The sequence below is a fragment of the Budorcas taxicolor genome, chromosome 18 (genome assembly GCF_023091745.1).
Source record: "Budorcas taxicolor isolate Tak-1 chromosome 18, Takin1.1, whole genome shotgun sequence".
Classification (NCBI taxonomy): Eukaryota; Metazoa; Chordata; class Mammalia; order Artiodactyla; family Bovidae; genus Budorcas; species Budorcas taxicolor.
Genome location: NC_068927.1, coordinates 3385199 through 3409276, shown reverse-complemented (window position 1 = coordinate 3409276; position 24078 = coordinate 3385199). Strand labels below are relative to the sequence as shown.

Here is a 24078-nt window from a genome sequence, read left to right as displayed (position 1 = left end):
TGGCATGCTATTGTTTGACTTAGTCAGCCACATGTTAGAGAGTAAACTGTGTCTGCACATATGGAACTGTCACATTTTCCTGAATGGCAAAATAATGTTCCATTACACAGAACTGGGGGATGGGGACAGGATGCACTGTGACACACACTTAAAAAAAATAACAACTCTGTGCTCACACACCTATGAGGTTCCAGGGGAAGGTAAGCAGAGACTAAACTGAAGCCTGTTTCTTTTTCAGTTTTAACCTGCTTCATCTCAATATTTGAGCTGCAAGCCTGGGGCTTTTTTCCCCTCCAAGTCTTATTTTGAGACTCAAGCCTGGTTGGTGTTGTTTAGTCGCTAAGTCATGTCCCGCTGTTTAGTGACCGCATGGATTGTAGCCCACCAAGTTCCTCTGTCCATGATTTTTCAGGCAAGAATACTGGAGTGAGTTGCCATTTCCTTTTCCAGGGCATCTTCCTGACCTAGGAATTAAACCTGTGACTCCTGCATTGGCAGGCAGATTCTTTACCACTGACCCATCAGGGGAGCCCTCAAGTCTGGTTACGAGTCTAAAAACCCCTAACCAACATCTCTGAATGCTTTTAAAAGAAGCCAGTCCCTGGTTGACAGCTTGGAAATGGTGAGTCAACTTGTCAGAGAAATTACATTTTGATTTTCTTATGCTTTCACTTGGTCTGTTGGAATACGTCAGTAGATGTCCAGGCCATGCCTGGTGCAAAGTAGACTGGTAACAGTAAGTGCTGAATGAATGCGTGAACCCAGTCCTGCCAGGATACAGAAGAAGAGGGGATTCAAATCCAGAGGTATAAGGTATCCACAGAAAATGGACCCATCCAGTGCCCCGGTTTGCAGGCGGAGAACTGTACCATTATCCTGCCAAGCAATCAGGAGCCATACCTGCTTGCAAAGATATTCTGAGAACTTGCTTAATCCCTCCTCATGCAAACCCAGCAGTGGGAAGATCTTGAAGAAGCGCTCCACCTGGGGCAGATCCCCTTCCTTTGTGGCAACGGCAAACTTCTCTGTGACAATGGCTTTGAGACGCTGCTCGGCTTCCTGCAGCAGTTTCAGGTTGGCATCAATCATGCTGCCTGCACAATGGGGAGAAGATGAGAACTAATGTAGAGAACGGTACCGTGTTAGGTTTAGGCCACTTTGTCTGTGCATTCCAAAAACAGGTATTGAACACTTAAGTGTGTGCGAGACGCTGTACTAGCAATAGATGGTGAAGAGGCGAGTCAGCCACACCTTCACTGCCACAGGAGTCACAATCATCTTCAAGAAATGAGGTTTGTGCACAAATGACTATAGTATAATTCAGTGTATGACAAGTGTTATGAGAAAGGTGCCCACAAGTCACATTTCTGGTTGAAGTAACCAGAAAAGGCTTCCCAGAGATGATATTTTGTTTCTCAAAGATGGGCAAGATTTTGATTTCTGAGTATGGGGTACATACGTTCTAGGCAAGGGGAATGAGAACAGCAAAGCACTGACACAGAAAGATGAAGAGTATTTGCAGAGAACTGCAAGCAGTATTGGAGAAGGCAATGGCACCCCACTCCAGTACTCCTGCCTGGAAAATCCCATGGGCGGAGGAGCCTGGTGGGTTGCAGTCCATGAGGTCGCTAAGAGTCGGACACAACTGAGTGATTTCACTTTGACTTTTCACTTTCATGCATTGGAGAAGGAAATGGCAACCCACACCAGTGTTCTTGCCTGGAGAATCCCATGGGCGGAGGAGCCTGGTGGGCTGCAGTCCATGAGGTCGCTAAGAGTCGGACACAACTGAGTGACTTCACTTTGACTTTTCACTTTCACGCATTGGAGAAGGAAATGGCAACCCACACCAGTGTTCTTGCCTGGAGAATCCCAGGAACGGGGGAGCCTGGTGGGCTGCCGTCTATGGGGTCGCACAGAGTCGGACACAATGAAGCGACTTAGCAGCAGCAGCAAGCAGTATATAAGTGTTAGTGTTAGTCGCTCAGTCGTGCCCAACTCTTTGCGACCCCATGGACTGCAGCCCTCTGTCCATGAGATTTTCCAGGCAAGAATACTGGAGTGGGTTGCCATTTCCTTCTCCAGGGGATCTTCCCAACCCAGGAATTGAACCCGGGTCTCCTGCACTGCAGGCAGATTCTTTACTAACTGAGCTACAAGGGAAGCCCAAGCAGTATATACCCTGGTTTAAAGACGAGCTCAACAAACGTGTACAATGAATGGATATATGAGCGAATAGCATGAAAAAAGGCTAGAAAGACAAGAGTGGGTGGAGGTCATGGACGGTCCAGAACAGAAAGCTAAAAATTTACTTTTAATTGTATAAACAGGCAATATTGTCCAGTGTAAAGAACCCACTGGTCAGAGGAACAGTAGATCTGGATTTTCTTTTCCATAAGGTAGGAATAACAACCTTTGCCCTGGGATGGTCTAGGACCTATACTGTGTCGTACTAGTACCAGACAAGAAAATTTCCTAAATTTCCTAATTTTCCTTTTCCTGATTGAGACTGCTGAGTTCAGATGACAGATACTTGTAATGAAACTAGGAAGCAGCGGTTTGGGATGCCAACCTTCTTTGCCCTGTCGGCTGAGCTCGATGACTGACTTGTCTAGGCATAAGTAGCGATGAATGTGGGCTGCAGCCTGCTCATAATCTTCATTTCTCAAAGCAGTCTGAACTCCATCCATGCAGAACTTCAGGTCCAAGATGTCATCAGCTCTCTGAATGGCTTGATAGAGGCGATTCTGCATAAAGATTTGTTGCTTAGAAACAACGTCCTATTCTTTCAAAAGCATCTCTCCAGAAGGTAAGGAGTTTCAGGGGCTGAAGCCAAGTAACCAGAGATCCTTTACAGCCTTCACTGGTAAACTAAAAAACATTACTACTACCACTCACAAAACTTGTGGGTGATGGTCAATACTACTGACAAGCATCACACAGTTTTATTTATGTGACCAGTCATTTATTTTAATAAAGCAGTAGTGGAGATAATCCATATTTATATTTGGCTTATATTGTTAAATTTATAACATAATCATAGTATATCTGACACTTCGGGAACATGACATTGCAATCCAATTAATAATGTATGCATGTTGAGGTTTGGTAGAAACCAATCCAAAGCAATTATTCTTCAATTAAAAATAAATAAAATAATGTATGCAAAATTTATGGAAAGTATTTTTGTTTCAAATAAGCAAGAATGAGGAATTCCCTGGCCAGCCAATCCTAAGGACTCCACACTTTCACTGCTGAGGATGAGGTTCAATCCCTGGTTAGTGAACTAAGATCCCACAAGCCAAACAGACAAAAAACAAACCAACCAACCAAAACTCACAACCCAGATCCTGTGTTGTTCAATACAGTAGCCACTCTCCACCTGTGACTACTGAGCACTTCAAATGTGACTAATCCAAATTAAGATGTATAGGTGTAAAATATACACTGGATTTCAAACTTAGCACAAAAATAAATAAGGTAAAAATGTCTCATTAATACCATTTAATAGTAATTTCTGAAATAATGGGTTAAACAAATGTTTATAAATTGTGGAAATTATTTTCTCCTGTTCTGCTTTTTAAAAAACAGTCACTGGGAAGTTTTAAATTACATATGTGGTTCATATTAGACTTTTTCTTTTCCCACCTGAATGACTTTCGTTTCACTTTCCTGCCTAACTTCTCTGGCTAGAACCTCTAGTACAATGCTGAAAAGCAGCAGCAAGAGCTAACACCCTTGTTTTCTTCCTGATCTTTTAGGGGAAGCAACTAGTTTTTCACCAGTAAGTATGACGTTAGCCCATCTTTAACATCATAAAGATGCCCTATCAGGTCTAGGAAGTTCCTTCTCTTCCAAGTTTGTTGAGTGTTTTCATCTAAACAGGTATTTAGTTTTGTCAAATGCCTTGAGTCTATGAGATGATCATGTGGTTTTTGTCCTTTATTCTATCAATTTGGTGTATTACATTGATAGTCTAAAGCAGCCTTGCATGACTGGGATAGATTTCACTTGCCCACAGTTTAGTCTTTTTTAATACATTGCTGGATATGATTTGCTACTGTTGTTGAGGATCTGTATGTCTATATTCATAACAGCTATTGGTCTGGCGTTTTTCCTGTGATATCTTTATCTTGTTTTGGTATCATGCATTAGGTTTCTATTGGATGGTCCTGCTCTAATTTCTAACCTGGTGGCTTCTTTACTGCCCTACTAACTCAAATATCAAAAGCTCAATGGGATTACCTTGGCCAGGTCAAGCTGACGGACTTTGCTTGACACATTCTCAGCTAGGTTGCAGGTAAAGGTGATCATTCCAGCCAGCTGCTTTGCATCTCCTTCAATCAACTGTAGATTTGGACTGGAGACACACATTGTCAGTATACATATCCATAGGAGTAGATGGTAAAAGAGATGAAAAAACATTTTTGCAGATGGAGACTACGTCTTCTATTAGTACTTCTTTTGCTTGAGCATGCTTGCTTAGTCACTTCAGTCATGCCCAACTCTTTGAGACCCTATGGACTGTAAGTCTGCCAGGCTCCTCTGTCCATAGGATTCTCAAGGCAAGAATACTAGAATGGGTTGCCATGCCCTCTTCCAGGAGATCTTCCCGACCCAGAGATCAAACCCGCGACTCCTGCATTGCAGGCGGATTCTTTACCCACTGAGCCACCTGGGAAGTCAAACTTCTTTTGTATCTCCCCACAACTCTGCTCCATGCACTCTATTCATAGCTTTTTCTCAAGAGTGTTTTACTGAAAACTTAGGCTTATACTGAATAATAACTTAATTTAAATAAACACAAAGGACAGCCCTAAATAAGTACTGCCAAAGAACTAGAGTGCAGAATCTCCCCATTGCTAAGTGAGCATGAAATGCACTAACCAACACTCTAAGAGGATGATGAAATCAAAGCAATTTTTATGACTAGCAAATATACAGAATACACAAAACAGGGGCTCTCAAACTTGAGCCATACATCAGAATCACTTGACATGCAGGTTAAGCTAGAGATTCTAGAGCCCCACCCCCAGAGTTTCTGGTATAGTAGGTTTGGGGTGAGGTCTCAGACTCTGCATTTCTAACAAGTTTCCAAACAATGTTGATACTTGCTGGCCCAAGGACACTTTGAGAACAACCTAACCACACCTGTGGGTATTCACTTTACCTGGAGGTAATTCTCCTTTCCAATTTAAACTCAACTGTCACTGTATAACACAAAGTTAGGAAAAATAATAACTTATCCAGTGGACCCCGATGAAATTTAAAATAGCTCTTGCTGAACTGAAGACTCACCCCATCCGGTGGAGGGTGACCATTTTACTTTCAATGGTATTTTGCTGCTCCAAAAGAGCATCCAGCTCTCTCTCCACCACTTTCTGAAACAGAAACATCCTGTCATTAGCATGGTCAGAAAGAACCTTAAGAGTTATCTAATCTAACTACTTAGTTGAAGAGTAAATCCCATTTCAAATGTCTTCTTTCCTGTCATTAAGCTCCCTAGGGCTTTAACAAATAATACTTCATTGTTGCTGTTATTACGTTACATAATAACTGATATCGTAGGCATATCTCATTCTAGCTTGGAGGTGAACACAACAAAGAGACGAAATAAACTTTTATTCAATTTCATTAGCATAGTGCCTAACACAGGGAGGCATTTAAAATATAAAGGCTCAAATAAAGAAATGAAACTTCTAAACTAGCAGTTATAAATAGTCTCTTCTAGTGTATAATCAGTACTCAGAAGCAATAAATAGAATTCTCTCTCACCCAAGTCAATTTTTGAATTACTTTAACTAATGTAATCTTCTTATGCTTGGGTTTCATCTGCAAAATAGGGACAGTACTATACACCCCTTACAGATGTTAGGTAAGCCAAACAATAACATACATAAATACAAACACAAAACCAATATTGTTCTGTCTGTAAGACTGACTTAATCTTTCCCCCCAAAGTATTGATTAACTCAATGAATGCAAGCTTAGTACCGAACTTTGCAAAGCACATCTTGCTGAAAAACGTATTAAAAACCGCTGGAGCTGTTGTAAGTCAACATTTGAAAATTCTCAGAGATACCAATGACCATCCCTGCTCCAGGCCGAAGCTGCCTTCTGTGCTCAACCTTTATAAAAGTTTGGTTTAGGGAACAGCTACTAAACTATTAGATCACAGCTTAGATCTTTCTGCTGACTGGCAAGGAAGCTGGCTGGCAGTCAAAAATGTATTCACATCAAGTCACACAGAAAAGTAAAGAAGGCTGCAAGGAATGTTAGAAAGCATAAAGCCCACACTCCTCATCTGATATCATGCAGGGCTAAGTACAGCTTCCCTAGTGGCTCAGTGGTAAAGAATCCGCCTGCAAATGCAGAAGACAGGGGTCAGATCCCCCATCCAGGAAGATATCACAGGCAACAGAGCAACTAAGCCCATGCACCACAATCACTGAGCCTGTGCTCTAGAGCCTGGGAGCCTCAACTACAGAGCCCACCGGCTGGCAACTACTCAAACCCTCCTGCCCTAGAGTTGTGCTCTGCAACAAGAGAAGCCACACAATGAGTAACTCCTGTCACCATAACTAGAGAAAGCCCAGGCAGTAACTTAACACCCAATACAGCCAAAAATAATCCACCTGCCAATGCAGGAGATAGGGGTCGATTACTGGATAGGGAAGATAATCTGGAGAAAACAGTAACCCATTCCAGTATTCTTGCCTGGGAAATCCCATGGATACAGGAGCCTGGCAGGCTACAGTCCGCAGGGTTGCGAAAGAGTCCCACATGATTTACCCACTAAACAACAAGAGCTAAGTAAGTACAAGGGATGAAGCGACTTGTCCAAGATTAGACAGTTGTGTCTGAATCTTAAAATCTTGAGTTTCTATAAAGCCCTGAATTAACCTGAAACACTAAAATTACACTCTTAAATCATTCCCAACAGAAGGAAGTCTTAAAACGCTTCGAGTTTATTTGCAATGATTTCCCGCCTAAATGAGATAACGAGGTAAGAGCATTTCAAAACTTTTAAACTGCTAAGTCGCAGCAAGAGAGCCTTTCTTCCTATTTTGAACAGCAAGCGAGTCGGCGTATAACCCCTCAGGTCTAACTTTGCTCTAGCAGAGAAATCTGGCGATTAAGGGCCAGGGAAATCAATGGATGAGTGCGGGCAGATCGCCTCGGTAACAGGAAAGCATGCTTGGGGGCGTGAGACCGAGTAAACAGAGATGTCAGGTCGCTGCTGCTGCTGCTGCTAAGTCGCTTCAGTCGTGTCCGACTCTGTGCGACCCCATAGACGGCAGCCCAGGCTCCCCCATCCCTAGGATTCTCCAGGCAAGAACACTGGAGTGGGTTGCCGTTTCCTTCTCCAATGCATGAAAGTGAAAAGTGAAAGTGAAGTCGCTCAGTCGTGCCCGACTCTTAGCGACCCCTTGGACTGCAGCCCACCAGGCTCCTCTGTCCATGGGATTTTCCAGGCAAGAGTACTGGAGTGGGTTGCCACTGCCTTCTCCACAGGTCGCCCCACCTACACTCAATTACACGCCTGCTTCTCGCGTAGGTGCTTTTTTGGTTCCTTGGCAAGAAGAGAACGTCCCACAGTCCGAATTTCCCACTGACGGCTCCTAGGCCCACTGCCTCTGCGTCCTTCCAGAAAAAGCTCAGCTCCCCCACCTCCTCGCCGCAGAGCCGTTCGTACACAGCCTCCAGCTCCTGCAGCTCGGTCAGGGAGCGAATGAGCTCGGTGGAGATTTCTGAGCAGCTGCCTCCTCCCACCCCGTCAGGCGGCCGAGGGACGCCTGACAGCTTTTGAGGGGAATCGAAGTCTGCCATCTTCGTCCCCATTCGTCGCTTCCGGCCCCGTGAGGCCCCCTCCTCGTTGGCGCAGCACGTCTTTGGGGCTGTCCACGGAAGTGCCTAATGAATTTGTAGATTGTTTTTTTAACTGTCTACTTTAGAAAGCCAATTCATTCCATATTCTCCTGGAAAAAATAACGGCCATAAAGAATATTTAAATAATTTTCAATGCGATGTGGAAGCAAGACAGAAGCAGTTAAAAAAATTATATATACATTCTTCAGGCGCCCGTGGGGACCTTTATCCGTCGCGCGCCAACCGGAAGGTCCCAGTCTTCGGAGGTAATGGCGGACGCCGGCGGGTTGGCGTTGTGTGTAGTTTAGGCCTTCAAGGAAACTGAGGATCTGTTGGATATCTACGCCATCCTCCCTGCTACAAGGTAAGGAAGCAACTTTCTGACCTCCTTGAATCCAGGGAGAGGGAGAGCTGCTAGGTAGGGAGCTGGGCCGAGCCTTTGGTAGGGGTTTGAGGCAGCTTAGGCCCGAGAGGTAAGGGCAAACGACGAGGAGGTGGCGGAGGGGGAATGCTCGGGTCGGCTTTCGGGAATCGCCTCCCGCTTGCGTTCACAGTGTGGGAACTAGGCCTGGCTCAAAATTAGCTTTCTAGAGACCGTACCTTTTAGGCACTGGAGAAGGTGTGAGAATGGCAGGAGGGACCTCTCCCCCTTGCGAAAGTAAATATGACGCACGGAAATGGAAAGGTCGGCGGAATGGAAAGGTCTTGGGCGTTAAAAGTGTAAATAATGGAAACAGCCTTTGAAATCAAGACTGTGTCGTGTTTATGCTTTGGCACTTGGGCAGCTTGTTTCCTTCCGTGATCTCATGCAGTGATGTTCTTTCGGCACATGGAAAAGGGGTGGAGGGAGCAATCACAGGCTCGTCTCCTCGTGTTTACAGACAGCATTCCCGTGTATCAGTCTAGTATGGGAAATGATATACTAAGGTTGGGCCGTTAGAGGCTCCTGGTATACTATTTTGGCTGAACTTCCTCCATTACCCAAGATAACAATCGTTGGCCAACGTGATTTCTAAAGATAGTCATGGATGGCATTAGTTGTAAAGCAACTAGAAAACAGGCCGAGTTCCTCAGTGAGCTATGAAGAAAGAAAGGTAGCCTAGGGGGAGCTTTTCCAGGTTTCAGAAATGGCCCCTGGTCTCCTCTCTTTGTTTTCGAAAAAATTTCATATTTTGAATTAAGTCAGTCAATCCTACCACATGGATCATATTGACAACATGATAGGGGTTTCACTGTGAATTCCGTTGATAACGGGAATTTTTAAATTATTTGAACCACAGCAAGATGCAAGAGAAGAAGTTGTATCTGAGAATCACATTTCCTTTTTTTTTTTTTTAACTTACTTTTTACTGAAGGATAATTGCTCAAGAGAATATTGCTGTTTTCTGTCAAACCTTAACATGAATCAGCCATAGGTGTACACATGCCCCCTCCTTTTGTTTTTTGTTTTTTTTTGTCTTTTATTTTTACTCCTCCTTTTGAACCTCCCTCCCCATCCCACCCCTTTAGGTTGATACAGAGCCCGTTTGAGTTTCCTGAGCCACACAGCAAATTCCCCATGGGCTATCTATTTTACATATGGTAATACATTTACTACTTTTTGATTGACAGCAATTGCAACATGTTCTCTATTTTCCACCCAGACCTTTAGCTGAGCACAACTTTCCTTGGAACTTTCTCAGTGTCTAAGGCCTTCTGAGTGTGTGTATCTATGTCTTTGTGTCTATAGTTTTTTTTCTCTGTTTTTCTTTTTGTAGGTCATTTTTCAACTCTGTTATTCCACCTCAGGCCTTTTCCTTTTTTCCCTATGATCCTAGGACAAGAAAGATGTTCCTTGGTTTCAAATAGGAAAATGTGTATCTCTCTGGACCTGTTTCTAGACTGGAGTCCACTCTTTGGTAGCCCAGAGAGACAAGAGCCCTTGCTCTTGCACAGCCCAGAAATGGTTATTATTTGTGAGGATGTTTATTCATAATTCTCTTTTCTCATTTAACAAAACCAGATTCGTGTGTTAATTACACAGTGATCACTTTGAATTTCTCGAGATCCCTTGCTTTTGTCTCTTGAGTGAGGAAAAATAAGTCAGTTTGTTTTCTAGCAGTAGGTGTGTATAGATGTAGTTTTTGGTAATTCTTTTATGGTAGAGGTACATCAGTTTGCAGTTTTGAGTTCTATCTGATAAGAAGAGTCCTTTTCTGTGATTGTGTATTCCTTTGGAGAGGCTTCCTCCTGAAGTGACAGTTCAGTTTTTAGTTTTTTGGTGGTCAGTAGGTTTAAATTTAAAAATTGGCATTACTGACTCAAAGGACATGAGTTTGAGCAAACTCCAGAAGATAGAGAAGGACAGGGAGGCCTGGTGTGCTGCAGTCCACGGGGTCCCAAAGAATGGAACACGACTTAGCAACTGGTTTAAGTTTCTAGTAATGTAAATATAGAGCTCTATAAGAGATGTAGGTGAGTACTTTTATCTATTAGATCAGCAAAAGTCTGGTTGTAGAAATTAGGAACTCACGTTGCTGGGGATGTAAATTGGCAGAGTTTCTTTGAAAGGCAGTTTGTCAATATGTATCAAAGTTGCAAATGTGTAAGTCTCTCAGTCCAGCAATTGCACTTCTAGGAATTAATCTTAGAAATACAGTCATGCACATATGAATGACTTATATATGAAGATTTTTCTTTGCAGCAGTATTCATATTAGCAAGAGGTTGGAAAGAACCTGAATGAATGTTCATCAGTAGGGTTTTAGCTAAGTGAATTCTTATATACCCATTCGATGAAATGCATATCCTTGTATTAATACATAGCTGTAAAAAAAAAAAAACAAAAACGAGAAAGTCTTTTGTTTGTCACTATGTCCAAGATAGGTAAAATGATTAAAAACAATCAGTTGTGCTATAATGTGAGTATACAATGATCTTTAGTTAAAAATGAAGGCATAGTATACAGTATTAATGTTTCTTCTTGTGCATACAGGAAATATCTGGAAAGACACGATATAACTTGGTGAAATTGATTCCTCCAAGAAGGAAAACTGAATAGCTAGGGAATGGATGGAGTGAGCTTTTTGCTGTGCTTTTGAATTCTGAACCATGTGAAAGTAGACCTTATTCAAATGGAAGTAAATGTAGACCTAGTTTGTTTCCATGACAATAAAGTTAAATAAACATTGTTGCATTAATGGTACAGGGTACAGCTCCCTAATGTTTTTTACTACATGTGACCTCAAGCAGTTTGTTTTCTTAGCCTAATTTTCCTGCTTGTAAAATTAGTGTAATATCATGTACTTTATATATTCTTGTGAGATTAGAGGCAAAGTGTATAGTAGCACAGTGCCTGCATGTAGAAAGCACTCTTAATTGCTGAAAGTATGTTGTTACGCAGGAAGCCTTACTCTGCTGGTTCTGCTGTCTTCACTAGATGTTGCCTTACAGAAATATCTGTTAACAGTTTCACAGCTGATATTTTTCTGCTTTTATGTGCTCTTAGCTTGCTTTGACTTGGCATAACCAAGGTCTGAATTGTGGAGCTGTGGGCGGCTCACTGTTACTGCTGCCATGTTCCTGTACAACTTGACCTTGCAGCGAGCCACTGGCATCAGCTTTGCCATTCATGGCAATTTCTCTGGTAAGTTCCTCTAAAGTTTTGTGTGGGTTTTTTTTTTTTTTTGGACTGCACCTCTTGGCTTGCTGAGTCTTAGTTCCCTGACCAGGAATTGAATCTGTGCCCCCTGCAGTGGATGTGAGGAGTCCTTACTACAGGACTTCCAGGGAATTCTTCACATTTTAAATATTAATAGTTTTATGCTTCAGATTGGTTTTTCAACATCAAGCCTTTTTGTAAAAAACAAATTTTAAAAAAAAATTTAATTGTTAGAGAACATTGTAACTTATGTGATGCTTTACAGTTTCTAAAGTAATTGATCTTCTCTCATTTCCAAAGAACTTTTAGAAAGTAAGGTGTCTTGATAAGTGATTGGGCATTGAGCAAACGAGAATGGATTGGGATAGGTAGGCGTGGTATATCAGGTAGGGTAGGAGGCCATTTAGGCATTAGATAGTGAGGACCTATGCTGGGGCGGTGAGGATAGATAGAAGAATATGAGTTTGCATCCTGGGTGGCAGAGAAAATGACAGTAACGTTGATGGCAGGTTACTTGAGATCAGAGAGTGTGAGAAAGGAGGAAATTGGTTATTCTCAACATTTGAAGGTGATGACAACTCATCAGGGTGGATATGAGTAGCAGGGGGAGTTGGGTTCACGTTGGCTGTTTATGCATTTGGAGGTGTTGATTGCAATTTTGAAAGCAGGTGAGCTTTTTAGAAATAAACATATATTAGATAGCAATTTTGAAAGTTCTTTGGGACACTACATCTAACTGCACAAAAAGTTAATATGATTTCTTAGAACAATAGTCTTTAAAATGGACTAGAAAGAGCCTTTGGAAATTTTAAATTTTACAAAGCTAAATGTTATACGTTAATATCATTTGTAGACAACTCCCAATTATGCTTATTGATGGCAAATCTTAGAAAAATTAAGAGAAGTTTTTAAAAAAGCTTGCATGATCATTTATGAAAAGCTTTTCTTTGATACCACTTTTGTTAAATGTTTTAAATTCTAGGAAAAGGACCTTTTAAAGTAGAATAAATTAATTTAAAATACTAAGCTTCCAACTCATTTAGTTGTATTTGTGTGTAGTAGCATTTTGATCCATGAAGGTTACTTTTTGGACTAGTTCTTATTGTTCATGATCTTTATTTTGTGTGTTTTTCAGGAACCAAACAACAGGAAATTGTTGTTTCCCGAGGAAAGATCTTGGAGCTGCTTCGCCCTGATCCCAACACTGGCAAAGTGCACACTCTACTAACTGTGGAAGTATTTGGTGTCATCCGGTCGCTCATGGCCTTTAGGTTGACAGGTGGCACGAAAGACTACATTGTGGTTGGCAGTGACTCAGGTCGGATTGTTATCCTGGAATACCAGCCATCTAAGAATATGTTTGAGAAGATTCACCAAGAAACCTTTGGCAAGAGTGGATGCCGCCGCATTGTTCCTGGCCAGTTCTTAGCTGTGGATCCCAAAGGGCGAGCTGTTATGATTAGTGCGTGACTTACTCTGTTGGCTTTTTGATCTTAAGCTCAGTTCAGAATAGCAATGCTGTGATTTTGGTAGCGTACCCAGAAATCACTCACCTGAATAAAATTTGTATCATTTTGGGTGTTTAAGTTGCTTTCTCTTTTTAAAACAATGGGGAAAGTTGTAACACACCTTTTTTCTGCTTCTTATCTAGTTGGGAATGGGTCATTTTTGGTTTCTTTAACTGTACCAAAAAGGCTATGCTGAAAGTTTTCACATTATTAGGCAAAGAGTATGGTTGCTTTCATCAGCCTGAAGTGATGATTTACATTCATGTCTCTTCTCTGATAAATCTCTTGAAGAAAACTCTGCATATCTGATCAGGCTTCCAGAGGGCAACCTTCTGTGACCAGTTGCAAAATTATTAGATCTAATTCAGAGAACAAAGCTGGCAATTTTATGAATTTTTGTTTAGTTTGTCATAAAAATTTTTGGAAAGTTAGTGGGATATTAGGGAGACCTGGTGTGCTGCAATGCATGGGGTTGCAAAGAGTCGGACATGACTGAGCGACTGAACTAACTAACTAAGATCCCTATTATGGGGACTTTACTGGTAGTCCAGTGGCTAAGCCTCTGAGCTGCCAGTGCAGACTTGGGTTCAATCCCTGGTCAGGGGAGTAGATCCCACATGTCAACTAAGCGTATACATGCCACAACTAAAGAGGGCCCTCTTACTGCAGCAAAGATGTTGAATATCATAACTAAGACTCAGCACTGCTAAATTTAAAAAAAATCTCTATTAGAACGAGAAGGGTAAAATTTAGCTCCTGTCTATTTTAGTGTTAGCAAAACCTTAAGTTAATGCACTTGTAGAGTTTAGTACTGGCTATCATTTAGAAAATAATTGTGATGTAAATCTAGCTGTTCTGTAGCCTGTCTTTTCATTATCTGGAATTTTTTTGTGTTTTGTCTCCATCCACAGGTGCCATTGAGAAACAGAAATTGGTGTATATCTTGAACAGAGATGCTGCAGCCCGTCTTACCATTTCATCTCCACTGGAGGCTCACAAAGCAAACACTTTAGTGTATCACGTAGTTGGAGTAGATGTGGGATTTGAAAATCCAATGTTTGCTTGTCTGGAAATGGATTATGAGGTATATCTTACTTGGTCACAATTTTTTTATTACCGTTATACTCCAAATGCCTCTCTGAAACACTTGGGAGCATCTCAGCATTTACCTGACCACATGATAGCGCCTTTGCTCTGGTTTGAACAGTCCCCCTTGTAAACAGGGATTTATTGGGGAAACGCCCTGAAAAAAAGAGGTGAAGTGGTGTTTTGGATATTTTTTCATTGGGAGATAGTGAAAGATGGGACATGCCGTTCTTTCCCTTGAGAGGAAGGCAGTGTTTTCTGGTCCCAGAAGTAGAAAACTTGGGTTCTTGCTCCCATTCTGCCATTTTTTAGTGTGAATTTTGGCAAAGCATTTGGCATCTGTGGACCACTATTTCCTGGTTTGTGACATGGAAGAATCTTAATGACCTTTTCAGCTTTATTCGTTTATTTAAATAATTTTTACTGGAGTATAGTTGATTTACAATGTTGTATTAGTTTCAGGTGTACAGCAAAGTGAATCAGTTATACATATACATGTATCCACTCTTACTTTCCAGCTTTGAAAGTTTGATTTTATGGTACTGATTAGTCTTTGTGCACTGTTACCTAGGAAGCAGACAATGATCCAACTGGGGAAGCAGCAGCTAATACCCAGCAGACGCTTACTTTCTACGAATTAGACCTTGGTTTAAATCACGTAGTCCGAAAATACAGTGAGCCTTTGGAGGAACATGGAAACTTCCTAATTACAGGTACTTTTTTCTTTGATCTGCTTTGTACCATTTTGCTTGGTCCATTTTATGCCCAAACTTAGAAGTGTTTACTTAATAGGATTTGGAAACTATAATCTATTCATAGTAAACCTGAGTGCCTTGTCTGTGTTTTGGGGATGTTAGAAATTCATGTGGTGGTTAACTCTTATCCTCTAATGGGATAGAGAAAAAAAGAGCAGTCAGCTTGGAATATTGATTTCTGGTGGTTGCTCTGGTGTTTTGACTGTAGTCAATCTTTCACTCTCATTACAAAAATCAGAATCTGGCTCTATGAAAAGACATGTTATGGATGAAACAAGATAAAACTGTCCTTCAGTTTGAAAGCCTAGATGAAATAGAAATATTTTTGAAAACTGTCACCAAAATTGATAGAAGATGAAATTAAGAACCTGAATAGACCAACATTTGTTTAAAAAATTGGGGCAATAATCAAAAATTTATTTTCCTCAGAAGATTTAAGGTCCAGAATTTTTAGGGACCTTAAATTTCTTGAGCGATCAGAAAAAGAATAAAAACCTATGTACCACTTTAAGAGCTTAGTATAACTTCATACCAAAACTGGGGAAGGACAGTAATAAGAAATATTTACAGCCTAGTTATCCTTTGATGGTAGATGCAGAAATCTTAAATTTTAGCAAATCATATTCAACAGTGTTTTATATGCGTCATAGCAAAGTATGATTTTTGTAGGAGCTCAAAGAGGTTCACCATGAAGCATCAATATTAGTTTAATTCATTATATTAAAAGACTAAAGGACAACTATATTTGTGGTATCTAAATTGTATCAGGCTCATCTAAGATGGTGATCCAGTCCTTTCTGTTTTGAGTCATTTGCATTTGATGTCTAAAATGAAGTATATCTGTTGTTGGATAGGATTTTGGAGAAGAAAAAATATAAAATAGCAGTTGTCTTTGAGTATTAAATCTTAGGAAGAGACTATATATTAAGCAGAAGCATTTTAAAAAATAGATTATATTAATTACTTGTTATAATGTATTATGATACTTCTCATTTACAAGGGTTTCATTCATTAAACAAATGTTTACTGAGCCTCTGTGACCACTATGTGCAAAGTCAATCTGCTGGCCCCTGGGACTGCGTGGTGAAAAATTTGTTGTGGTGTCTCCTTATATACAAGATTGAGTATAATGGTGAATACATACTAGTAACACAAAAATTACCAGAATGTGCCACATGCCGTGACAGCATGGAGGAGGGGTTCCTAACCAGAAAAGGAAGGCAATGCATTAGAGAAAGCTTTCAGAAGTGCTCTTAGCCGAGGACTAAGGAATAGTTAGGAGTTAGGTGCCGTGAGGGTGGAGGAGGAGTTTCTTTTGTGGGCAGAGGAAACAATGCACAAAAGCCCAAATGCAGGAAAAAAACATGGTTCATTGAAAACTGAAAGCTCATTGTGGTTGGATCATTGGAGGTGAAGAGCTGGGGTGGAGGAAGCAGAAGAATAATGACCTATTAAAGGTGAATGTTTTAGAAAGATCACATGATTACATTTTGGTAATGGAATGGAAGGTGGTAAGGTCAGGAAGCATTTCCATTAAACCAAAAGAGGTTTGCAGCATGAGGACTGCTGAAGAGGGAGAACCAATGTGGGAGAGGAGAGAATTGAAGGATGGCATCCTTTTTGCTGCAAAAAGGATGGTTTGGTCGATTGGTTGATGACAGTGTTCTCTAAGGTTGAGAACCCAGGAAATGGTTTGGTAAGGAACTTGGCAGTGGTTTGTGAATGCGTTCATTTTTAACCTGCTATGGAATATCCATGTAAGAGTGTCCACTAGGCAGTTGGATTATAGGTCTGAAGGTGAGAACTGAGTTCTTGGCTTGGAGCTAAACTTTTAGATGCCTTACTAGATATCTGGACAGGCTGAGATCACCCAAGTGGTGTTCCATCCTTGTCTAGTGTAACTCTCAGGGAAAAGAAACACATTGAATGTTTAGCCCCTTCAGGCACCTTTAAGTTGTGCTGAAGGAGAGAAGGAATTGAAGGTTAAATTCATAGTTATGTCAAATCATTACTAGTTATTGTTTTCTCTTGACAGTTCCAGGGGGATCAGATGGTCCAAGTGGAGTGCTAATCTGCTCCGAAAACTACATCACCTATAAGAACTTCGGTGACCAACCGGATATCCGCTGTCCAATTCCCAGGAGACGGGTAGGTCTTTGTTTACCATGAGAGAATATATTTATGTAGTGAAATGAACTTAATTTTTGTTAAGTGTTTTTAGTAAAGTCAGTATTTTAGCACAACAAAATCTGAGAAAGAAAATTGAAAATCAGCACAGTTCTGGGTTGTGCACCTAAAACTAGCATGATATTGTAAGTCAGTTGTGCTTCGGTTTTTAAAAAAGCAGATACAATTTTCATGCTTGAAGAACCTGTGAAGATTATCCATTTGCAATTCCTGAAAGTTTCTAGTTTGAAGAATCCAGGTGTATTCATTACAGGTAAATAGTCTTTCATTCTCCCCTACTCCACCCCATTCCAGCTTAGAAAAAATCTAAAAGGAGCAAACAGTGAATTCCTATAAACTTTTCACTTAGATTCACTTACTAGTACTGCTTTGCTACATTGGCCTTTTCTTTGTTTTGTACCTGTGTTTTTTAGGCAAGACCATTTGAAGATAAGTTGTAGGGATCATTACACTTTACGACAGTTCCTTGTAGTACCCTGTTTTTAAGAGATTTGGGTATCCGTGGATTTTGGTATCTGGGGCCTCGAGGCTCAAACTAATCCCTTGCAGGTGTTGAGGGATGATTATAATGAAGTTCTATGTACCCAGCTTCAGTTATCAGCAGCACATGGGTAATCTTCATTGATCTCTGCTTCCTCAAACTCTCTTTTCACCCCAAATTAATTTTCTTTTTAATATTAATTTATAGGTCCTGGGATTAAATCTTTTTAAGACATAGTTTATCTAGTACATGGTATTTGAGTAAGATTATATCAATTTTAGAAAATTTGGTAAGATTAGCAAGTTAAATTTTTGGAGTGGTGTTAAGTAATAAAGTTTAGTTATCAGAAATTTATTAAGCACCTGACTGCCAGGTGCTGTACTTGACTTTGGGACTACAAAGAAATATAAAACATGTTTTGCCTTTGAGAGAAATACAAAATGTTGGAAATACTTAAAAAGAAACAAAATCCAGTTGAGGGGGATGCCTTTTGGGATTTTGGCAAGTTGATAAAGACAGAAGAGGGATGGTGTTGGTGGTTTGGATAGTACTGTGAACGTGTAAGAGTCTTATTTACAGCCTGAAATGATGATTCTTTAAATTTCATGTCTCTTCTCTGACATTTTTCTCTGGAGATAGTTTTTGCCTTATTAATCTGATCAGGCTGTAGAGTGGAATTGTGGCTTTTTTTTTTTAACCTAAGCTTTATTATGTATTTATAGTAGACAAGAATTTCTGTTTATTGTGTTATATAATCCTGTGGTTGGCGAGCTGCTCTGGGTCACAGCTTGCATGGAGAGACTCCAGGTGCCTCTAGACATTTGGTGGCCTGTTTGATCCTTATTGGTAAGGTGCTGAATTCTAGAAAAGAAATCCTAATTTCTAAGATGTTGATTGTGTATTTGACTTTGCTAGAATGACCTGGATGACCCTGAAAGAGGAATGATTTTTGTCTGCTCTGCCACCCATAAGACCAAATCAATGTTCTTCTTTTTGGCTCAAACTGAGCAGGGAGATATCTTTAAGATCACTTTGGAGACAGATGAAGATATGGTAAGTAGACCATGGAGGAGGGAGAAAAAATAAAAAAGCATGTTAGCTGTTATTAGTCTAATTTGATAAAACTTGCTACAATTTCATCCTAATTTTAGTTAAATAACCTTATTTTGAAAACTGATGGTTATCTAAGGTTTACAGAGTGGTGTTATAAGCCATTTGTTCATTTCAACTACTCTCTGAGATAGAAAGGATAGTTACAAGTTTAAAAAACAGGGGCAGAATGCCTTAAAAAGTAGTTGCTTAAGGTGTTAAAGCTTTTAAAGTTTGGAATTGGAATATGAATGTAAATTTTCTCCCCTTGGTGAACAGGTTTTTGGTCTCATTACATACAATGTGAGAATGGGTAATGCCGCTTCTAGTGAATGACAAGAGAAAGCTCTCTATGTTGCCTGAAAACTGGCAGTATATGAGATCTGTCACTTTTATCCCTTGGAGGAGCATTGAGCACTGGGCAATTAGATACTGGTTTAGCTCAAGAGTTGGCAAGTTTCGTGTTTTTGTTTTCCTGTTTAAGGCCAGGCAGTGAACGTTTTCCGCTTTTGTGGGCCGTGTGGTCCATTTCCACTGCTTGGCTCTACCGCTGGGCACAGACGCAGCCATTGGGAGTATGTGAGCTGCATGGCTGGCCTGCGGGCTGCAGTTTACTGACTCCTGGTGTGGATGTGAAGGACAGGATTTGTTTTTGCCACTTTGTTTTTATTACATTGTCCTATTATACTGCACTGTCTTCCATGTTGTGGCTTCATTTGCCTGCACACTAGAATCTTTCTCTTTCCATTCCAGGTTACTGAGATCCGGCTCAAGTATTTTGATACTGTGCCTGTTGCTGCTGCCATGTGTGTGCTTAAAACAGGCTTCCTTTTCGTAGCATCAGAATTTGGAAACCAGTGAGTAGTCCTTTTATTATCCCGTTTCACCCTGGTTACTATAAAAGTTGGTGAAAGAGAGGTAGTTTCAAGGCCTTGTAGTTTTTCCTGAGAATGTTTTATGTTCTTCAGAACAAAAGTTTTGCCCTCTTCCCTTTTATGTTCTTTCCCTTGATGACTTTCTCTATTTTAGTGGCTTAAATCAATACCTGTGGGTAGCTGCAAAAAGTAGCTTTAGAAGTGATCTCCTAAACTTTTTGTTGGGCATTCCTGCTGAACTACTTAGTATTAAATAGATGTTCCATAGACATGTCACTTGTACAAGTCTGAAGTTGAAACTCGTTAGTACCTACAGCAGCTTCCCAGCCATGTCACCAATCTTTCCAACCGTACTATTTCTCTTTTTTTTTAATGTTCCTTTCCATTATGGTTTATCTCAGGATGCTGAATTTTCTTCTCTGTGCTAGGACCTTCGTTGTTTATCCTTCTGTTTCATAGATGGTTCATTTGTGCCATAGTTTTAGATTCCACATAAATGCTACCACATGGCATTTGTCTTTCTCCTTTTGATTTCACTTAGTATGATCATCTCCAGTTGCATCCATGTTGTTGCAAATGGCTTATTTTGTTCTTTTTTATGGCTGAGTAGTATTCTGTTCTGTATATATACCACATCTTTATGCATTCGTCTGACGATGGACATTTAGGTAGCTTCCATGTCTTGGTTTTGCCGTCCTTACTATTTCTGTTAATGTCTTATGGGCCAGTTCCAGCAACTTGAGTGTAAAGTCTCGATTTTGCTGTCCTCTACAGCTTTCATTTGAAAGTCAAGTTGTTTATTACTTTTGTATTCCTTTTTTGTGGTACTAGTCTGAATTAGTTCCCTAATTCCTTATTGCAGTTCATTGTCCTGTAAAACTCAACCTTTATAGAGGGTCATGTCTTCAAGCAAACAAGACACAACCCTGATGAAATGCTGTCCTCATCCTTGTGTTACAGTCTTTGATGGCTTTTCATAGACAAATGGGAGAAGGCGATGGCACTCACTCCAGTACTCTTGCCTGGAAAATCCCATGGATGGAGGAGCCTGGTAGGCTGCAGTCCATGGGGTCGCGAAGAGTCGGACACGACTGAGCGACTTCACTTTCATGCATTGGAGAAGGAAATGGCAACCCACTCCAGTGTTCTTGCCTGGAGAATCCCAGGGACGGGGGAGCCTGGTGGGCTGCCGTCTATGGGGTCGCCCAGAGTCGGACACGACTGAAGCGACTTAGCAGCAGCAGCAGCACAGACAAACGAGTTCAATAAGTCTGAACTCTACTCTGGCCTTGAATTTAAAACCAGTATTGAAGACTCCAGATTGCTTATGAAATGAGATGCCATGGCCTTGCTTTCAGGTTTTGCCGTTACGTGCAGAAGGCTTGTCTAATGCTATTTCTGTGTGAGGAGGATGAAAACACTGTCTAAACCTTAGTGATTCTGTTCCAGTCTCGCCGCTTCTACAGTAGTTCTCCCTTTCTTTATGTCCTTACCTCATTCTCATGGCGCTAACTCCAGCTGTCTTTATTACTCCTTTTCCCAGCTTATACCTGTGGTGTCTTACTTTCTACAACTTAGCCTATTGTTATAAGTATTTTCACCCATTTCTAATTTTTTAAGTTTTCTTAACAAGGAACTTCCATTGTAGAAAAGTTGGGAAAGTGAATATAAGCAAAAATGTCTCTTGTAATCCTTCTGCCCAAAGATACCATTTTTTTGTGTGTGTACCTGCGTATATATATATTTAAATCTTTGTATAAAAACGATAATGTATAGTGTTTTGTAAGTTACGTATTTTTATATAGTAGTGAATAATTATTTATCAATAAATAGGTCTTAAACATTCATATTTTTTAGCACCCATTATTTCTTTTTGTGGTAAAATATGTATAACAAAATTTGTCATTTTAACATGTTCAATTTGGTGGCATTAATTACATTTGCAGTGTTGTATAACCATTGCTACTGTTTTTCCAGACTTTTTTTTATCACTCCAGACTGAACCTGTATGCCCATTAAGGAGTCTCTCCTCATGGCCCTGTCCCTCAGCACTGGGGACCTGAGTGCACTCACACGTTCACCCTTCTGTCTGGCTCACTTCATGTGGCATAGTTTTAGAGTTCATGTGTCAGCTCTATATTTTTCTTATCTATGAATAATAACCCACTATATGTATGTACCACATGTTATTTACCTGTTAATGGACACCTGGATTCTTTCCACCTTTTGGCTGTTGAGAGTAATGCAGTATTGGACGCTGGTGTGCAAATATCTGTTTTAGTCTTTGTTTTAAATTCTTCTGGGTATGTACCCTGTTCTTAAAGACATAGAAAACCCTAGTCAGTAAGCAGAGATCTCAAACTGTAGATGCCGACTCAATATTAAAGTGATTTATGAGCATTATGTTGATGGCAGACATCTTCAGAAGAAGTACTTTTTAAATGCTTATTGGGTTTTTTTTTCTTCCAGTTTTACGGAGATAAAATTGAAATACAGCGCTGTGTAAGTTTAAGGTGTGCAGCATAGTGATTTGACTTACACACATCATGAAATGGTTATCACAGTTAATCTCATTTGGTTCATGTATAACATACGGAAGTGTTAATTATATTTATAATGTACATCAGAGAAAACATTTTACCTGAAATCTTTGCCTCTCCCTAGTTACTTGTATCAAATCGCACATCTTGGAGATGACGACGAGGAACCTGAGTTTTCATCTGCCATGCCTCTAGAAGAAGGAGACACATTCTTCTTTCAGCCAAGACCACTGAAAAACCTTGTGTTGGTTGATGAGTTGGACAGCCTCTCTCCCATTTTGTTTTGCCAGGTGAGGATCTTTCTAGTCACTACATAATGAGCAGTGCTAACCAACTGTTTTTGAATATGAATGAGTTTAAAGTTTTAATTCAAATTAACCTCATAGTCTAAAGAGGTTCAGCAGCATATCTGTGGACTCGCCGGGGTATAAGGGTAAAATAGCTGAAGGCAGTTGGGGGGTTAAAAAGCTTTACATAAATCCTTGGGCTTAAAGTGGTTAAGACTCTACATTTCTACTGCAGGGGGCACAAGTTCCATCTCTGTTCAGGGAACCAAGATCCCACGTGCTGTGTGACCAAAACAAAGAACTGATAAAAGCTTTTTTTGTTGGTAAAACTTGCTGCTTCGAACTGCTTGCTTTTCGGGACATTGGGTCTTTTTTTTCACTCCATGTGCCCAGGGCCCGTAGTAATATTTAAGCCGAATAAACTAAAAAAGTGGTTTGTCCCTATGAGCATAATCAAGCTTGTGTGTGGGAGAGTAGCACAGGCCCACACTCCTCCCCGTTTCTCTGTGCAGATAGCTGATCTGGCCAGCGAGGACACTCCCCAGCTCTATGTGGCCTGCGGTAGGGGGCCGCGGTCGTCTCTGAGAGTCTTAAGGCATGGACTTGAGGTAAGATGGACATTTCTAGATCATAGGCAGGGTTTGGAGGGAAGTGCTAGCAAAGCAGCCTAAGGCTTGATTCTGATGATATCAAAGATGTAGTCAGTGTTTATATGAAATAAAAATGTTTTTCTCTTCACCTGTTTCCATAAAGTTTACAGTTTAAGTTTCCTCATCTTTAACATGTCAACACAATAGGCACTTTAAAAATTTGGCAAATGGATATCAAAGGGGAAAAATACCTGTTAATTCCAGGTTCACTCGCCACAATGGGTAGGTTGAGAAGTCTGACTTGCATGGCACATTTTATTGCACCTCATTTTAGTCTTGATCTTTCTGCATAGTTTTTAGATACTTACATTTTAAACTATGTTAAATACAGTATATATATATATTTATATCTTACTAAGTTTATTTCTTATTACTATGTGCTTTTAAGTCGTACAATTTTTAATGTTTTTGCAGTGTACTTTCACAGTGGGTGGATCAGAATTTATTTAATGAATCCTTTATTGTTGGACATTTTAGGTGAAATGGACACTCAAAATTATCTTCTCAAATCCCATATCCTTTTCTCATCATGGTTCTTGTGTTGATGCATTTTAGCAAGCCCTGGGCTTGATTTTGTTAGGAATAAAATAAATCTTCCTATGGCAGTTACTTTTAGCAGTTGGGGTTGGCAAACTCCAGGCTCTTAGAGGCCCACTGCCTGTTTTTTGTAAATTTTTATTGGAACACAGGCAAGGTGACCTTTGTTTTGAATTTTGGCTCTACTTAATTGTTACTAAGCTTTTGTTTCCTCTTCTGTAAAAGGGGCTTAATAGCATCTTCCTTAAGGATTGCTGTATGAATTAAATGAGAATGCAAATGAAGCACTTGGTCAAGTTCTGGCTTATAGTAACTGTTCAATAAACGTTAGCTATTAATATTGCTGTCTCAGGGGATTTAAAAAGTTTTGACTGCCTGAATATTCATCAAGTCACCAAAATTTCAATGACTTGAACCTAATTTAGACCAATAGTTCTTGATAAGTTACTTGGTGCTCATTGGATCCCAGTGATCATCTGGTGAAAGTAAGCACTCAAACACAAAAAAACGTACACATGCGTTAACACTGTGTGCACGCTGTTGGGAGAGAAAGAGCCTGATGGAGAATCGTTGGT

General features: G+C 40.3%; 2 protein-coding genes and 2 non-coding genes across 4 annotated transcripts in view; 3 read left to right on the top strand and 1 right to left on the bottom strand.

The window, feature by feature from the left end:
- COG4 (component of oligomeric golgi complex 4) overlaps nucleotides 1-7842 on the bottom strand; it is a 28318-nt gene extending 20476 nt beyond the window's left edge. Inside the window, exons 1-5 of the mRNA XM_052655388.1 lie at nucleotides 7672-7842; nucleotides 5299-5381; nucleotides 4246-4360; nucleotides 2573-2747; nucleotides 901-1094 (exon numbers count right to left, since the gene is read on the bottom strand). Coding sequence (XP_052511348.1) covers nucleotides 901-1094; nucleotides 2573-2747; nucleotides 4246-4360; nucleotides 5299-5381; nucleotides 7672-7842 — 738 coding nt within the window. The remainder of the gene's footprint in view (nucleotides 1-900; nucleotides 1095-2572; nucleotides 2748-4245; nucleotides 4361-5298; nucleotides 5382-7671) is intronic.
- A 272-nt stretch (nucleotides 7843-8114) lies between these two features.
- Nucleotides 8115-24078, top strand: part of SF3B3 (splicing factor 3b subunit 3) — a 39020-nt gene continuing 23056 nt past the window's right edge. The window contains exons 1-10 of the mRNA XM_052655681.1: nucleotides 8115-8233; nucleotides 11356-11493; nucleotides 12644-12970; nucleotides 13928-14100; nucleotides 14674-14815; nucleotides 16893-17005; nucleotides 18441-18578; nucleotides 19368-19471; nucleotides 22154-22319; nucleotides 22829-22924. Of these exons, the coding sequence (XP_052511641.1) occupies nucleotides 11424-11493; nucleotides 12644-12970; nucleotides 13928-14100; nucleotides 14674-14815; nucleotides 16893-17005; nucleotides 18441-18578; nucleotides 19368-19471; nucleotides 22154-22319; nucleotides 22829-22924 (1329 nt within the window). The 5' untranslated portion in view covers nucleotides 8115-8233; nucleotides 11356-11423. The remainder of the gene's footprint in view (nucleotides 8234-11355; nucleotides 11494-12643; nucleotides 12971-13927; nucleotides 14101-14673; nucleotides 14816-16892; nucleotides 17006-18440; nucleotides 18579-19367; nucleotides 19472-22153; nucleotides 22320-22828; nucleotides 22925-24078) is intronic.
- On the top strand, nucleotides 13254-13333 carry LOC128064229 (small nucleolar RNA SNORD111). Its single transcript, XR_008200950.1, has one exon. It is a non-coding gene; the product is annotated as a small nucleolar RNA SNORD111 (small nucleolar RNA).
- LOC128064228 (small nucleolar RNA SNORD111) lies at nucleotides 18102-18192 on the top strand. The gene has a single exon (XR_008200949.1). It is a non-coding gene; the product is annotated as a small nucleolar RNA SNORD111 (small nucleolar RNA).